Here is a 16,776-nt window from a genome sequence, read left to right on the forward strand (position 1 = left end):
AAAAAAAAGAGAACAAAACACAATTATTGGAAATATAATAGGAATAATGATTTGGAACAAAGAAGCTATTTCATATGGTATCAATGAAACTAGTACTGGAATACTGTATATAGTTTTGGCAGCTGTGTTTTTTAGGTATGTTGAGAAACCGGAAAGAGTGAAGAAAAGATTCAGACATGTGATTCAAAGGGATGGGAAAAATTTCTGTATGAGAGATTGTTTGGTTTTAAAAAGACTGGGAGGTGACGTGATTAGAGTATATAGTTCCAACCATGAGCATTAGACATGGGGTGCTAAATAATGCCTTACTCTCTTTAAAATTAGCATAACTGAATCTCAAAAAATTCAAATGGAGATGTTTATTTTTAACACCAAAGGCAAACCATCATTGGGAATAGTCTACCAAGAAAAGCAATGGCTTCTCTAGCTCTAGATGTTTTCAGACTAAGAAATCTTTTTTTCTAGACTGCTTGAATCAGATACAATTCTCTGAGGTCAAAACAGGCTTTCATGTCTTCTTTTAGTATAAGTTAGACTATGTGATTCAAGAGTTTCTTCTGGTAATAATTTCAGGGAGCTTGTCTCTTTCTCCAACGAAACATCTTAGTTCACAGATCAAAATACTGTCATGCCGGTTCTTGCTTATCGTTGTGCAGTCTTCGGCAAGTGATAAAAGCCAAAGTCTAAAACGAGCGTTAGCCTAGCTTCTCATATTTGTTATGCACAAGACTGCAAAGGATATAGTCACTTTTAGATCAATTCTGTGGTGATGCTCATTCATTTAGAGAAGAAATGTATTTCAAAAAATTTATTACATATCTTCCTGTGAGTTGGTCATTTTGCAAATTCAAAATAAGCAAAACCTACAGTCAAATTGTCACTCACTGACTTTGATGAACTACAGAATGTCAATTCCTTTACTTAATAGGGATTACTTTTTAAACAAATATGCAGTGTTTTTATTACGTCCAGGTTATGCTAATTACATTGGAAGAAAATGGGAGAAATCTCTAATATCTTTCTCTACTAGCAGAGAAGCTTGGGAGAATGTGATTCCCAGGTATTCTGAGCACCTAGTAACTATATTCTAAATGAACAAATTTACACAGAGTCTTTAACACTAATTTTAATGAAAAAGTATGAAACAAAGATCAGATCTGCTGGGAAAATAGGTAACCTTTTAAATTAATGTTCTCTGAGCCACAATTAATTTAGATTTAATAGGACAGTTAAGGTATGTTATTTGAACACTCGTTATTAAACATTCACCAAGGATTAAAAATTATGTAATAGATTCATAACTGTGAAATTGATATAGACCTATTGCATAGCCATAATACTCTACAAATATGTTTTAGTATGTAGTTGCTATTTATTTAATATTCAATAACTTTTATGAAGTTGAAACTAAATCTCAATTGAAAATGTTTCTAGGAAATACAAAACAGAAAATGGAATATGTTTACTGTGCTGTGTCTGTCAAGATGGAATCCCACTGTTTTGAAAACAATCAAAAAAGTGAGTAATCTGTAGGGCCTGCTGAACAAAAAGTTTTAATGGTTAGTGCACCTCACAATTGCAGAAATTCCTGCTGACTTCATGTCAGTATGATTAAGGACCCAAAATCAAGATCCAGAAATTTTGCTGAGGTTGACATAAAATGCATTGTTTTCCCCATTTCCTTCCTTCCTGAGAAGCAGACCTACAATGATGTATTAATTGCTATTTATTATGCTCTTTCTATTGCTTCATTTTTTATGTCTCGCCGTTGCTTACCAAAAGTAAAAATAGTTCCAAGGATAAAATGGGAGAAAAGACCACTATGAGTCCTCCTGCATTTGTCCGGGACCATGTTTTTATTATACAATTGAAGCACGAAGATCACCTCTCTAAGGATAGGAACGCTAGGTCTGGAACCAGCTAGACATGCTAAAACGTGCTATTGTGGCTCCACCTGCTGAAAGGCGTGGGTTGGAGTTTGGAAGCAGTACCTCAATAACGCTCATTGCTTCGCCTGTCCACTTACTGCATTTTTGCATCTCTGTATGATACTGGCAGTGCCATTTAGGGCATGGATGCATCTTGTTTACTTAACAACAAGAACCTCAACCTTAGTCTCAAGAGCAACATGTTACTTTAATATTGCTTGCTGCAGTAGGAAATCAGTACAGCTCCCGTGGAACAGATTGGCTGTAGGAACAACTTATGATACTGTCTGCCACATGTCATTTGCTGATGTTGTTGCTATGGTACAGAAAAGTTGGGAAATATTATATCACATTTCTTCCTTAACTTCCTGACCAAAAACTGTTGTTTTAAATGGAGCTGCACAGAGAAAAAACTAGCTATTGGGCCATATTAATTTATATGATAGATAATAAACCTGATAGAAAGATTTGTTCCTGAATGTGACCATGCTCTACAGACTGCTATTAAATTACTTCATTACGTATCCTTTTTTCACCTTATGCTTTAGTTTCTACACCATAAGGCATGTCTTCCAATCATTCCTCTTTAACCATTCCTGGGACTCTTCACTGAATTCTTCTCAGTTTTCAAATTCCCTTTTGAATTATCAAATAATTCTGAAATAATTTAATGTTTGCAAACAAATCTCCAGATAATGAAAACAAACCCATGCTAAAATATTGGTGAAATATTTCACTTTTCAAGTGAGAAAGAAAGTTACACTCAAGTCAGGAAAAGAGAAACAACCATTCTAAGAAAGTGATACTCCTTTCTCCTGTTTGTAGATGCCACTTCAGTTGCTTTGGAAGAATTATAATACTTGTCACTGGAGTTTATTAACAAAGGCCAAAAATTTGAGCATCAAATACTATTTCTCAACTGATTCAGAAAGTAACTAGTAGCTCTGCCCAGCTCCAGAATTTTAGCTGTGATTGTACGTATGTGAACTTATTTAATAATGGATGGATTTTAGTCCATTTTTTTACCAGAACAGACAATGTCTCTCCTATCTAACCACGAAGCAGAGACTCTATTAAAGCAATACTTAAATAAAATTAATTTAGAAGAAAATGAAGGTGTGCGTGTTTGGGGGTAGAGGGACCGGTATTGTTGAAAAAAATCTTATGCAGTTAAACTATTTTAATTAAAGAACAGAAATAGCATTCAATTGGCTCTAGACAAGAAAATCCAACAACAGCAGCAGTAGAAGTAAAGCCAGGCAAGTCAATGAAGAGAGCAGTCACTGAAGACTGAAGAGAATTTTCACTAGCTTACAATATTGTTTGTTCAATTATTTTTATGCAAATTTCCTTTCTCCCATTTCCTTTTCCTGCCGTGTCCTTTTCCATCACCACCACTTTTCTTCACCCTTTTGAAACATCTGCTTCCTAGACATTTCTCTCCCTGCACCTTCATTTATGAATCCTTTGTCCTTAACCATGTTCCCCTGCCTTCTCAGTCTGCAACTCCTACTGCATCGGCTGGCTGGGGCTTGATCTCTGAGCCCATCTATGCTTTTTAGGATCCTCCCCTTTTGCTCTTTTTCCTGTCATCCGGGCCTAGTACAGTCCCGTAGCATATTGCATGCCTTGTCCCCTTGGGAGTCAGCTGCCTCTTGCCTCTGGGCAGCGTGGCCTTTTTTATATTCTTTAACTACCATATTAACCTTTTCCTTCTTTTTTCCCTCAGTTTTTTCTGCTTCAGTTTGAGGTACTGTGGAAGAGAAAAGAGAGAGAATCTCTTGCTTCAGGCACCATTATACAACCAATAAAATTGGGACTTTGCTAGAGTTAATGTTCTGTAAAATCTAAGGTGATAAGATTTGGGACTGAAGGAGATTCTTCAAGGTATTCATGTTAAGGAACTTTAACTTCTGAACCATTTGAATGCTTACGCATCAGACAGTTTTTCTTTCATATGCATTGTTCACACAACAGTGCAAATCCCCATCTATCTAGCTAGACGTAATCACTGCCATCCTTGAATACCATGTTCTTCTTTTCAGCCATAAGCACTGATGTATTAGTAATGAAATAGTTTGGCTTTTGTTTTCCCTGCTATTTTTTTTCCCACAGCTTTGTGTGCTTGGATCCTACTTGTATTATAACAGCTATTAAAGTTTTTAGCACAGTATAGGAATGAGTAGAAGGAAAACTATTTTATTTCTGCTTTAATTAGTAAGCTATTGCTTGGAAGCCTGTCAGGTTATCAATGTAATGTGTCCTAGCTGACGACAAATCTTTTTGGAAGAGGTTAAAATGACAGTTACGTGCTTTAGCAAAAATTTAACATGTAAGCTTGTATGAAAGCTATATTCACCTCTTCCTTTTTCATGTAAATATATATTTCTATAAATTTATTTTTATTTTACTGAGCATTTACATCAGATATATAGAAAGTCAAGAGGTTTCAAAGTTAAGAAAATTATTTGGAGGCTAAGTACTGAAAAAGTGACAGGATTGCATGTCAAAAAGAAACCTTGCACAACATATTTTACACATTTCTGTGCTGTAGAAGCTCCTTTCTGAAATTTAACGATGAGACTGTATTTCAAAGGCGGTGTTCCATCTACAATTATAGACTAGAACAGCAGATGAGGAATGAGATTCCTGTATGAGTCTGTTGGACCCACGCAGTAAGTTTTTCCTTCACTCAAGGCAAAGAACAGAATGAAAATCAAGCATGAACATCTTCAGGGCCTCACTCTTTCTGCAAAAGTGCATCTGGTGATAATTCAGGTTTTAATATAAGAAATCTCAGCGTCTAAATTCTGGCTTAATTTGGGATTTATTGATAACCAAACCAGACATTCCTAAATACACAAAGTTGAAAGCATTTCTCCTTTTAAGCACTTCCAAAAAGTTTTTCACAGAAGAAGTTTACAAACTAAGCCAAATAACACATAGGATTCGGTCAAAGTGTTCTTGAAATACTCATGCCTACTGAAAGGCACAACCAGGTAAGTGAAAATAGTGTCTCTCCTCAGATTCCCAACTGAGTCTAAAAAGTGTGTTTCACCCAGTTACACTACTGACACTGGAGGTCTCCGACCCTTGACCGAAGTAAATGGGGGAGAGGGGCTTGCAGAGAATATCTCTGTGTCTAAGAACAAATGGAGGGTGTCCAATTTTGCAAACATCAGCTACGCATCTGGGAATGCTTGTGTTTGTCACAAGCATTAGCAGGGCTTGGGGAAACTGAGCGAACGGTCAGAGACAGAATACTGCGTAGAGGCACTGGCAGAGACAGCGACAGAGTACTACAACCTGCAGCTGTGTAAGAAGTAGTTGCTGCATAAAGGTATGTGTCTGTGCCTGCTGGGATTTAGTGGTTACCTATAGCAAGCCATCATGTGCCAGCACTTATCGTCACCTCTCTGTATTTAGAATAGCAAATAACCACAGTATTGCAGACATAGCTGAAGGCAACTAGATGCTTCCTCTTCCTTGACAATTGCTGTAGCAAACAAAACATGCTTAGTGATCTCCTAATCCATTCAGGGAAGGGATGAAATGTGGTAGGTAGAAGATTTCATGGCACTGAGAAGAAAAAAAAAGAATATATGAAGGTATTGGCAGTGTGGGAGTCCCTAGAGAGAAAAACTAGGGAACAATCATTATGGTGAAGGTGATAGCAGCCTAGAAAAAATGTGCAGGGATGTGAAACCGGAACTGACAAAAGAAAAAGAACAGGAGTAAGCCAAGTAAAGAAACAGAATGAAAGACAGACAAAAATCACTTAAAGAGCTCCTATTTATCTCTCTGCCTTGAGGACACATGAAGGATTTGAAGTGCTGCCAAACTTATCTTTGTTTACATATAAACCTTGATAAGAATTTCTTTTGCCCTCCCCTCTTTCCCACTCCCTTCTTGATATCTTGGGGACAAGAAGTTACTAACTAGTGGACTAGAAAGAACAGAGGAGAACATTAATTTTTAAAATTCAACGTATTAGGGGCAAATTTTATGAAGCAAAAGGACACAACAAAAAGGATAAAGTATACTTGCTTGCAATCTGGAAGAAAAAGGAATTCAAAAAAGCTTTTCAGGTTAACTATCCCATGTGAAGGAAAGCATTACCGTAATCTGCTGGTAATGCTTTAGTAAAAAGCACTTTACCAAAGCATTACCAGCAGATTACTAAAACTGACAAAAATGAGGGGACTGCTGAGAAAGAAGTTCAGTTTGTTCAATTCAATGCTTAAGAAAAGCAAGATTTGTAGGCAGAGGTAATACTTTAGAGTAGCTGCTATTCCAACTATATCTAGTAAGTTTCTTGGTGAGATACAGCCCGTCTACTTTTTTGCAACTATATCAGCTACTATAATAAAAGATGCTTCCCCCTACAAACCTGCCTTTCTTAAAGTTACATGTTATGGCTTGCTTTGCTGCCCAAGTGGAAGGCTCCTTTCCCTTCTCCAGTGTTCTTTCCTTGCTCCAGCTCTGGCACTCTTTGAATCCTACCCTCAGTTGATTCAACTCACTAAAGTGGCAGAAAAAAGGTCAGTTTAGCTATTGAGTTCAACTAGCTTATTGTGCAATCAGATTATTCCCACAAGTGGAGCAAGAGGGAGGGCACATAATGAAGCCTAGGGACAGAGAGGTGGTATAAAACTTAGGAATAATACTTTCTGTTTTCTGAAGAAGCTCTAGGAGGTAACTTCATTCTTATATCCTTACACCATCACAACTGCAATACAGCCAGTGAGCTAATAAACTTGATAAAGGTACGTCATAGTCCAAAAAACCCACCTGAAATCTGCTTTGTGCCTCCTTTTGGATTAAGAGCTTTCCCAAATCAATGTAAAAAAATACATTTTCAAATCTTGGGCATAGAATGGAAGTTGCATAAAATGGAAGTTGCAGTAATCTGCATGACAGATGAGGGTGAAAGCAGAGGTCTTCAAGTTTTTCTTAAAGATTTTGAAAACAGATGAGGAAGAATAGTCACTGTAATGAAATTCAAAGTAGATACAGACAAACTAAGAGAAGGCAATAGAATAAAAATTAACTGAGAACAACCCTTCAAAGTTTCAAGGTAGTAAGAGCTTTACAACTAGGATCCAAAGTTAGAGACCTTTGTAGGGGTAGTTTCAGTAGAATGGAAAGGACAGAAGCAGATAGTTCAAAAATATTAAGGGCAAGTAACACATTTGAATCTATATATTAAAAAAAAGAAGCTGATAGGATATTAATATGAAAAGTAGTGAGGAGAATTTATCTCTTCATGATTACGGGAAAATTGCAAGTTAAGATGGTCTATGATGACAGAATCACCAGAAACAACAGTTCTTCATCACCGCTTCTGTCATCACCTCTAGGCTATGCGGCCATGCGGTGAGTTGGATCATCTCACCGATACAACTGGAAACTAATGTGGCAGAAACATACACATTATCACAAATGCAAGGGAATGGAGAGGAACAAGTATCTGGGAAAAACGAGGCAAAGTTCCCTTCAGAAGCGTTGAAGTGCAGTCAGACTGGCTGTGCTGAGACTGTGGTGACACTAAGCTAAAGGTTTTGTTGCATAAATCTTTTAAACTGGCACAAGCCGTTTCTGTTGCCAAAAGAGGCAGTTGTATGCACTGTCTCCATGTTTATCTTCAACCCAACACAATTTTTTTTTATGTAGCTGTGCAATGAATCAGATTCCTAGCCGAGAATTAACCTCATGGGAAAAAAAGTAGAAAGAGAGAAGAACTGTTTAACTCAGCACTACCGCTGATATCTTGGGCTGTGGTTTGATACAATAAACCCAGCTTCAGAACTCCTAGTGCCAGATCAAAAGTGATGTGGCTCCATGATGCAAACCACTGAACCAATATAAGTTTACTCTACCTGTCCTGAGTTTGTTTAAAACAAAGCTCAAAACTGATTAGCTTTACACTAGCAAGCTTTATGCTATTCAGGTATGTATTACGCAGTCAGCATGAAATCAACAAAAGAGCACTAAGGCATTGTAAATTTTGTATTTCACATCTTAACCTAATTCAATACAAGTGTAATAGTGGCCCCGCATCTGGTTCAGACTAGGTTGGTTCTGCTGACTGAGTTAGTGGCACACAAACCTAGTATTAAAGGCCATGGAATGGTGGTCTATGTACTCTGCTCAACAATCTCATACAGTGTGACAGGTTCCATTTCTGCCTGTAAGAATGGTAGACTGAGGAGAAAAGACATGATGGTAGGTAGAGCTTCTCTACAGCATACCCAGATAAGTGTGGTGCTATTACTATAACTTTATTCCACTTTGCCCCCATCCACAATTCCTACTGTTTGCCTGTATCTTTCATTAGTTTATGTTTAAAATTAGTTTGCAACCTGTGGTCTTTCATGTAATTCAAGGAAACCTTACGCTGAAGATATTATTAGCTTCATTTTGGCAGCTGTTATTGTTAATATCTAAAAATGCATTTCTGTGTAATAACAGGTATTGTGAAGTACGTTATTGCAGCCAGAGCTCTTCTGTAAGGATGGATCTTTACGAGTTCTTGGTTACGGACCACAACTTCTTACAGGTAAAGTCTCTCTTAAACTTACTATTTGATTCCAAGTTACATAACATTTATTAACCTCACACCTACCAGGGCAAAGAACATACTGAGAGTTTCAGCTGCCATTTGCACAGACATTTGTGCCTGCCTGTCACACCTGCAGAGAAACATGAAAACACGACATTGACTACACCCAGAAAAAGCAGTCCTAAGTGTGCAAGGAAAGAAACCTGGAGGGTGGGTTCTTTCTTTCTAACATTTGAGATTTATGATATTGAAATTGCTTTTTCCATCCTTTAGCTTTTCAGATGTAAAATGGGAATAACAGGATTGGCTTCCTTCACAGGGATAGCATGCGCACAATGGTCTTAAGAGCGAGCTGCTCAGTGTTACGGTACCAAGGGCCACGTAGGCCCTTAGACAAGCAATTATCCTTTCTCCACGAAGTGGCAACTGCCCTTCCATAAGGGAAAAGACCGGGGGGGGGGGGGAGGAGGTGTGCGAGCAGACTGCAGGTAAAGCCAAGCGGCTCTGCCTTACCTTCTGCAGGGGGCCACGGCCCAGCTGCAGAGGGGCCTATGCTCTGACACGAGGCGTTAGCGATACCCGCGACCAGCCGGAGGACAGCGGGCAACCGGCAGGACAAAGAGCCCCGGCGGCCGGCGCTGCCCGGCGCAGCCGCCGCCGCCCCCACCTCCCAACGGCCGCCGGGCGGGGGAACGCGGCAGCCCCTTCGGGAGGACCCGGCTCCTCCTCCGCAAAGCACCAGCGGTCCCTTGCGGGAAGCTGCCGCCTTCCCTCCGCCGAGGCGGCACCGCCGCCCCTCTCCACCGGGCAGCAGCACCTCCCCGCCGCCGCCCCCGCCTCACGCGGCGCCGCGCAGGCGCGCTGGGAGCCGCCGCGGCTCCGGCGCTTGCGCAGTGGCGGCGGGCGCCCGCGGGGCGCGCTGCCCTGGCTCCGGCGGCGGCGGCAGGCGGCGCTGGTGCGGCCGCGCGCAGCCCGCCCGGCCCGACACAAAGAGGAGGGCGGATGCGGCGGCTGCGGCTTCTGCCCGTCCGCCCGCGGCTCGCCGCCCCCCGGCACCACATGGCGGCGGCGTCGCCGCCCCCGCGGAGCTCCGGCCCGCGCTAGGCCACGGGGAAGCGCATCCCCCCCCTTCTCGCCCGCCCGGTCCCGGCGGTCCGCGGCGCCTCCGGCAGGGGCGGAGCGGGGCCCTGAGCGCCTGGCTGGCTCCCGCCATGCCGCCCGCCGGCCGCCGCTCCTCCTGCCGCCCGCCGCGTCCCCGCCGCCGCCCGCCGCGGCTGCTGCCCGCGCTGCTGCTCCTGGCCGCGCTGGGCGGCGGCGGCGGCGGCGCGCTGCCCCCCGGCTGTAAGTACGACGGGCGCCCCAAGAGCGGCGGCAAGTCGGTGGCGGGCGCTGGCGGCCCCGTGGAGGTGAAGGTGGTTTGCAGCAACCTGGAGCTGGCTCAGGTCCTGCCTGCCGAGGCGCTGCCCAACCGGACGGTCACCCTGTGAGTAGGGGCCGGCGGCGGCGCGGCCTTGGTGCGACGTGGACAGGGGAAGGGAGGGGAGCGGGCAGCCGGCCTGCCCGGACGGTGCCGGCCGTGCCCGCGGGGGGGTTACGTGGGGTCAGCCCCAACGGGAGGCCGCCCGCCTGGCGCGGGTGGGGGGGGGGACGTCCCGGGAAGTGGTTTTTGTGTTGGTTTTGTGTTCTTGTTTAGCCTTCCGGTATAGTAATTTTGAGGCGAAAAGTGATTTGTGGAGGGCTGTGTGAGACGTCCAGCTTTATTACCGTAATGAGCCGTGCCTGCGCCGTAAAAGTAAACAAGCTCGGCGTTACTCACCGGCGCGGCGGTACCGCGGCGCGGTCGGGCCGGGCGGCCGGCGGGGGCGCGCGCGGCCCCGCCCCCTCCCGCCGGCCCCTGCGGGCCAACGGGCGCTCCGGCGGGCGGGCCGCGCTCTGCGGCCGCGTTGCGTCTGCCCGGCGTCGGCCGCCGGGCTGCCCCGCCGCGGGATGTCTCCGCACGTACAGGAGTCAAACAAGTAACCTCCTCCCCCCCACTCGTGTGCCAGACCACCGAGGCGACTTCTGCTCTCTTTTCACACTTTTCACCTCGATCAATCCTGCGAAGTAATTAAGCATGTTGATAAAGACTGCAGTTACTGCGTGGTTAGAGCCTTGGGTGCCCTTTCCCTAAGGTAAGCGGCCGGTCCAGCGGTCCCTAGAACTTGCTGGAGGTTGTTTTTGAGCTTTATTTCAGGAGGAGCTCAGCTTTAGGATACCTTATCTTGGGGCAGTTGTGATGGACCACGTATGAATAGGTCGTGCGGCCATTCGGTGTGTGGTAGGTTAGGTATGTTTGAAGCCTGACAGTGACAAACAACAACTTGTTCATTGCAGTGCATGATACAACAGCTAAGGGGATTTACTTTGTGTCATCCTTAAAAAAAGGTCAATTTACTTTTCCTTAAGAGTAGGTGTGGTTTATTTTATATTTAGTTAATCATAGCCCTTGCATTTAAATAACAGGTTTCAAACCGGATATGTAGCATATTCCAAAGTAAGTTTATTGCTGTTACTTAAACTTCGGCATGTGCGTGTAGACAGACGATTTGGAAGTTGTGACATTAACTGAACACTCTAGCAAAGAAGTTATACAGCAACACTGTTTCTTTTCTTTTCTTTTTTTTTTTTTTTTGTGGATGGCCCCAAAAGTGAAATCCTTCTTCCTTTAGAGAGCCTAAGGTGCCCATACTACTATGGGAAGACACAAGTGCATCCAAGTAGCTTGCAAGAAAAATCGATGAAAATAAGCTGACCTATGGGGTATAGCTTAAACATATTTATCTATTTGTCTGGAAATCACAGGGTGAGAATCTTTTTCTAAGGGTAGAAGTTTACAGCTCTTTTTTGAAACCAAATAATTTGAGTTTAAGGAGCGCCAAATGTCTATACAGTTCTGTCACGACAACAGCAATTTGACTGTTGCGTTTGTGAACTTTGATGCCACCGAAACACCAAATAAAGGCTTCCTTGGCAATTGACAGTGAAGTATGGATGCCAGTCAGCAGCAGATGCACGGACCTAGACCCATGAGAAAAGAGAAAACCAAAAAAATGGGAGGTGATTCAGACTAAAACAGTAATTCTCAGCTTGCAAATGTGCAGGGTTTCAGAGAATATTTTTAAGGGGCATGTGAGAAATGATCAGAAATATTCACGTGTGAAGTTTCCAAAGTAGAAAAGAAAGCAAAAAGTAAAGACAAATGTTTAATCAACAGGCTTATTTAGCCTTTGTTAAACTTACCTAACTCCTAAACAGTGTTTTGCATCTGGTTGATCTAACTATTGAAATATAGTATTATCTGTTACAATTTAGCTTAAAAGTGCATGTTAGACTCTGGGAATTGCTGAAGCTGACTCTATCTTTTGGTTCAAAAAGCTTGGAGCCACAGCTGTGATTTCTGTGGAAGACAAGCAGATATCAAATACCGCAGCCTTGCTCTGAATGGACTTTTGTTTGCAACTGTAGTGAGAGAAGAATTTGGAAGAATGGTTCCTCTTTCATCTTGATTCTTCATACCTCTTCATCATTGAGAGCATACCCACGTGCACTAATTAGTTGCTTTTGCTTTTAGCTGGCCTTTGAAGTTTATGGTAACTTCTGAAACATTTTTCCCTTAAATACATACTGTTAAACTTTCTGATAGACATAGCAAGAAACAGAATGAGATTTTTCATTATGTGTAGAAACTGTCATAATTGTATTGATGCAATTGATGTGAACACACTCTTTGAAATTTGATTTAAATATAAGGTGAAAATTATTAAATGCTTTTTTTTTTTTTCTTTTCCTCTAAGATAACGGACAGAATACCTGTTGTGGTTTGGGATCTTCCATTGCACTCACTTCTGAGACATGACTTCCCATAATGCTGAGATCATTCCTTTACTGAATCAATGTAAACTTGATTAGAAAGTTTTGGTGATTTATCAGGTGGTTTGCCAAGTGCTGTTTCACTAACATGTTGATTAGTAGTGATTGGGTTAATCATTATCTACACTCTTTTGCTAAAAGTGACTTTTTCCCCAAGCTGATATTTAGAAATGCAACAATTAACGGGTAGTGGAAGGTTGTCTGATTAGAGTCAAACTATCCTGAACTGTCTTGAATCTTGATTCTTGTGGGATTCTTCTATTAAGATAAATACTTATTCTGTTTTAGTTTTTTGGATTAGTGGATCACTGGAGAGATAAGTAGCTGAAAACAGATCATTGTTATGTCATCAGCTGCATTTTAATTCAGTTAATTTTCTTTTATATTGGCTTTTGTTTTAAACAAAACAGTTCTAAATATGAAGCTTAGATTTTTGTGTAATTTTATGTGAAATACTTTATTATCATGTTTCGGGGTGTAAGCTAGGAAGGACTCGCGTTAAGCAATCGTATTTTTTTCAGAAATCCTTATTCCATCCTCATCACCTATAAAACTCTTAGTTTTCAGTAGATCAGCTGCTGTGCATTTAGCATCTCCTCTCCATATTTCCTTCCTCTACTGAACAAATCAAATATTTTGAGCTATAAAACTATCAAAAGTGAATGAGTAAGAAAAAGAGTGAAAAATAGAATAGATAGCATCTGAGGATGCTGGCCAGGCTCTTTCATTCTTCATTCTAGCACATCAATGTAGTTAGTATTTAATATTGATACTGATAAATTGGAAAGGTCTCTTTATTTATGAAATGCATTGGCATCTGTTTGCCCTAGAACATTTTATTGTCTTAGTCTATTTAGGTCAGTATTAGTCCACATCTTTAGTTAGAATTCAGAAAAAATACCTTAACTTGATTTTGACAGACAGAGACAAAGAAAGGTTGTTTTATCATTGAGAAGGAAAGCAAACACTGGGAGAACAGTATTGAAGCATAGAAAGATGTCTACAAGAGGAAAAGGTGATATTTAGGATTTCTGGCACTGTTATAAATTGAGAGTCCTTTAGATTCTGATTAGAATTAGCTAGTGCCTTGCTAATCAATTAAGTCAAATTCCAAGGTGAGTTTGAGTTTAGTTATGTGTAAATAGGGAACGCACTGTTTATAGACATCATTGATTTAAGAAAAAAAACAATTGGGATTCAAATGAAGGGTGCATCTACAGGGACATGCACGGGCAACTTTAATCTTATCAGTTTAACTGGGCGGATGAGACACTTATGGTGTGAAGATGGCATAATTGGGTGAATGTAGTTTTGTGCTTTGTCTAACATATTCTGTGTGGAGTGCCCGTTACAAGACTGTGATGAGATAGCCATGGCTGTTGTTCGTTTCCTAGGTGCAAGCTCAAATGAGGGTACCTAACTCCTTGTATATTAGCTGTTACTTAGTTTTAAGGAAGAGATTGTGTAATTCCGCTGAAGACAAGCCCATTAAGTCATAACCCTTGTTTTTTGTTGGGAATTGTAGTTGCACATAGGTTATTCTATCGATAGGTATCTAAATAAACAGAGGAAAAGCACATTTACATTAAAGAACTGTATTTCTGAAACAGGACTCATACTGGTTTGCAAACAGCCTTGCTCACCCGTATGTCGTGATACAAATTTATGAGCATCAGTGCTCATACACTTACGAGTATTTGAATTTACAAGCAGAGAATGTTAGCCTGGATTTGTGTTCAGAACTGTTCAAAGATACACTCAACTGATTTGCTGTTGAGAAAGATCTTGAAATATATGTTCTGTCCAGCTCTTATATGCAATCATGCTGAACTACATCTGTATGCCTCAAGTAGCTGAAAGGCATACTTACTTTGCCTTCCAGATGCTTGCACGCTGTTCCATTTTTTGTAACACGTTCCTATACTTTAACAGCAAAAGGTCACTCATATCAAAAGATGAGTAATTTTTTTTCCTTCTTGCAGAGGAGGACTCTTAAGAGTTTTAAGAAGAAAGCAAATGATTTATTATGTACTGGCTTACATTCATGACTTTTAGTTTTCTATTTTTGAGACATCACCTGATGCTTTGCTAAATTGTTTTGATTTTGTTTGCTTTACTTAGCTGAACCTTCCTAGTGTATGTTAGGGGAAAAAAAAATACATTTTGCACATGAATGCATGGCAAGAGACAGCACAGTACTTAGGACTGTTGTGTGCAGAATTTCTTCATTGGCAGTTTTATCTGTGCATACCTTTTTACCTGTGGTATCCAACAAGCAAAAATCATTAGGGATGTTTCATTTTCTGTCCAGGATACACCTATCATGGTCTATTGAAAATACACTTACTAGATTTTGCGTACATCTTTTACCTTGTTGAGAAGATAGCAATCTGCATTCAAAATCAAATTCATGCTTTCCTATATATGCTATTCCACTTCATTATGGAAACGTTGAAAATGTGGAAATATTATCATTGTACAGCATTCTTTTGTGAATGTGTAGGCTTACTTGTATATACATCTGAGCACGGTAAGAAAACTCTGAGGCCACAGTTGGAACAGTTTTATTTCTTCCAGATAAATTGCAACATCTTGTTCTGTCCAAATGACTACTCAACTTCTGAAGGCATCATTATGACGGCCCAGCACTAGGTGTTAATGCGCGCACCGTGGGACACCCAATTAAGTTTCGCATAGTGTTCTACTGTTTCCTGTTTCTTAGTACTGCAGTAACATCTTTTAACATATGTGGTAGGTTGTAATTGGTAATTGTCTTCATGCAACAATGATTGTGTTGCACATCACATACTGATTTTTGGTTTTTTCTTCTGTGTAAGTATTTTTGAATTGTTCTAGGTACCTTTCAAAAAGAGGTCATGGTACTTTCAATTAAATATGTGAAGTATTAGAAATATGGCTTCTGTACCATAGGTGCAACTATATACAGGTACTATATACAAATTCAGATTTCTGATTCTCAGAGACAAAATATTCATGTAGAATTATTCAATACCTTTTTTCCATAAAGATATCCATATAATCATTACCTTTATATGTTCATTAGCCCTTCAGTGTTAGATGTTCATGCATTGTGCTGTATTTAGCCTCATAAAGAAATATTTTAATCTTCAGGATAATACCTTTTTGTTCTGTTTTATTGATCAGTAGTTTTATTGATCTGTTTTTGTTTCAGTTCTGCAAATCTGCAAAATCTGCCCAAATAGTTAGCATGTAAAAGTTACTACGAGGACTTAGAGATAGGATTTGTGGTGCAGTGATGAGTGAAGAATGGAGGAATGCACAATGTCTCGTTCCTTTTTACTTGCAGTTTTTTTTTATTTCAAAAGTTATTTTTATAACTTAAAATAAGCATGAAGATGCAAGATTAGATTTTTCAGAATTTAATTGTTCCCATACATGCTTTGCATGGACCAGATATGTTGCGGGTTCATGGATTTGTCATTACTGTTTTATTAGTCTGTCTTTTCACCACAATATTTGCTACATGTTTTGATTCCGTGCTGTCAAGTAGTTAATCCTTGAAGATTAAAAAGTTTTGTTTCTTTTCATTGGTGATAATTATTTTAAATTTAAGAGCTTCAGAGAAAATAAAATATGTTTTCATGATAGTTTTGCTTTCTGCAGTGAGATAAGTAATGAGTTTTAAATGTTAACTTGCAGACTCTTAAATAAAGAGCATTTAACTCTGGTTAAATAGGTGAGATAAATATTTTATTCTCACCTTTGGTTTTTACCACCTGGCTTTTCAGCAATGAAAAGTACAATACCGTGCTGCCCTTGGACTGCTACAGGGGAATAGATCGTATCTGTGCATCACTCTGTGTGCATTACTCCATTGTAAATCCAGGAATGGCACAGAGCGCATCTAAAGGTGCAGCACGATATCATCTTACAGATCTCTGAGCTGTCATAGATTGCATGGGAATGCCTGTGCATTGCAGTGCAGCGCTAGGCAGAGATGGTAGATCTCTAAATAATACAGTTGTGTTGGTGTTGTGTGTGATCCAAGCTAATGAGCCAATTTTGGCAGAGCTGCAGAGGTGTCACTTTTGGAGTAAGAAGTTGACATTTCTTGGCAAGGTGGCCAAGATATGCCTTTTGCCATTTAAGAGAAAACGTGCCAGATTTTGACCAAATGAAGAGCCTTTTGAAAAAAGTTACTCGTATTCATTAAAGTTGTGTGGTGGGTTTTTTGTTTTTTGTTGTTGTTGGGTTTTTTTTTTTTTTGGATTAGGCAGTTTAATTCTACAGTTCTGTTTCTGCTGGACAGTATGTCCTAGATTTGGTCTTGGCAGGTCTTCAGCATTACAGTTGTAGGTAGCTGTGGGCTGTCCATCTTCGTATATTTAATCTAAG

The 16,776-nt window shown here is 40.7% G+C and overlaps 2 protein-coding genes across 4 annotated transcripts in view; one reads left to right on the forward strand and one right to left on the reverse strand.

Moving 5' to 3' along the window:
- Positions 1-9,551, reverse strand: part of LOC104143115 (cytosolic beta-glucosidase-like) — a 39,077-nt gene extending 29,526 nt beyond the window's left edge. The window contains 2 exon segments of the mRNA XM_068942922.1: positions 8,571-8,620; positions 9,070-9,551. Coding sequence (XP_068799023.1) covers positions 8,571-8,620; positions 9,070-9,551 — 532 coding nt within the window.
- Positions 9,552-9,701: 150 nt separating this feature from the next.
- The window catches only part of ADGRA3 (adhesion G protein-coupled receptor A3), a 59,552-nt gene continuing 52,477 nt past the window's right edge, over positions 9,702-16,776 (forward strand). The window contains exon 1 of one of the 3 annotated variants that reach the window (XM_068943277.1): positions 9,702-9,973. In XM_068943277.1, coding sequence (XP_068799378.1) covers positions 9,702-9,973 — 272 coding nt within the window. Of the gene's footprint in view, positions 9,974-10,376; positions 10,662-16,776 lie in introns of those variants that run through there. The other 2 variants (XM_068943278.1, XM_009673438.2) reach the window with 2 other exon arrangements.

Source organism: Struthio camelus, chromosome 4, assembly GCF_040807025.1.
Source record: "Struthio camelus isolate bStrCam1 chromosome 4, bStrCam1.hap1, whole genome shotgun sequence".
NCBI lineage: Eukaryota > Metazoa > Chordata > Aves > Struthioniformes > Struthionidae > Struthio > Struthio camelus.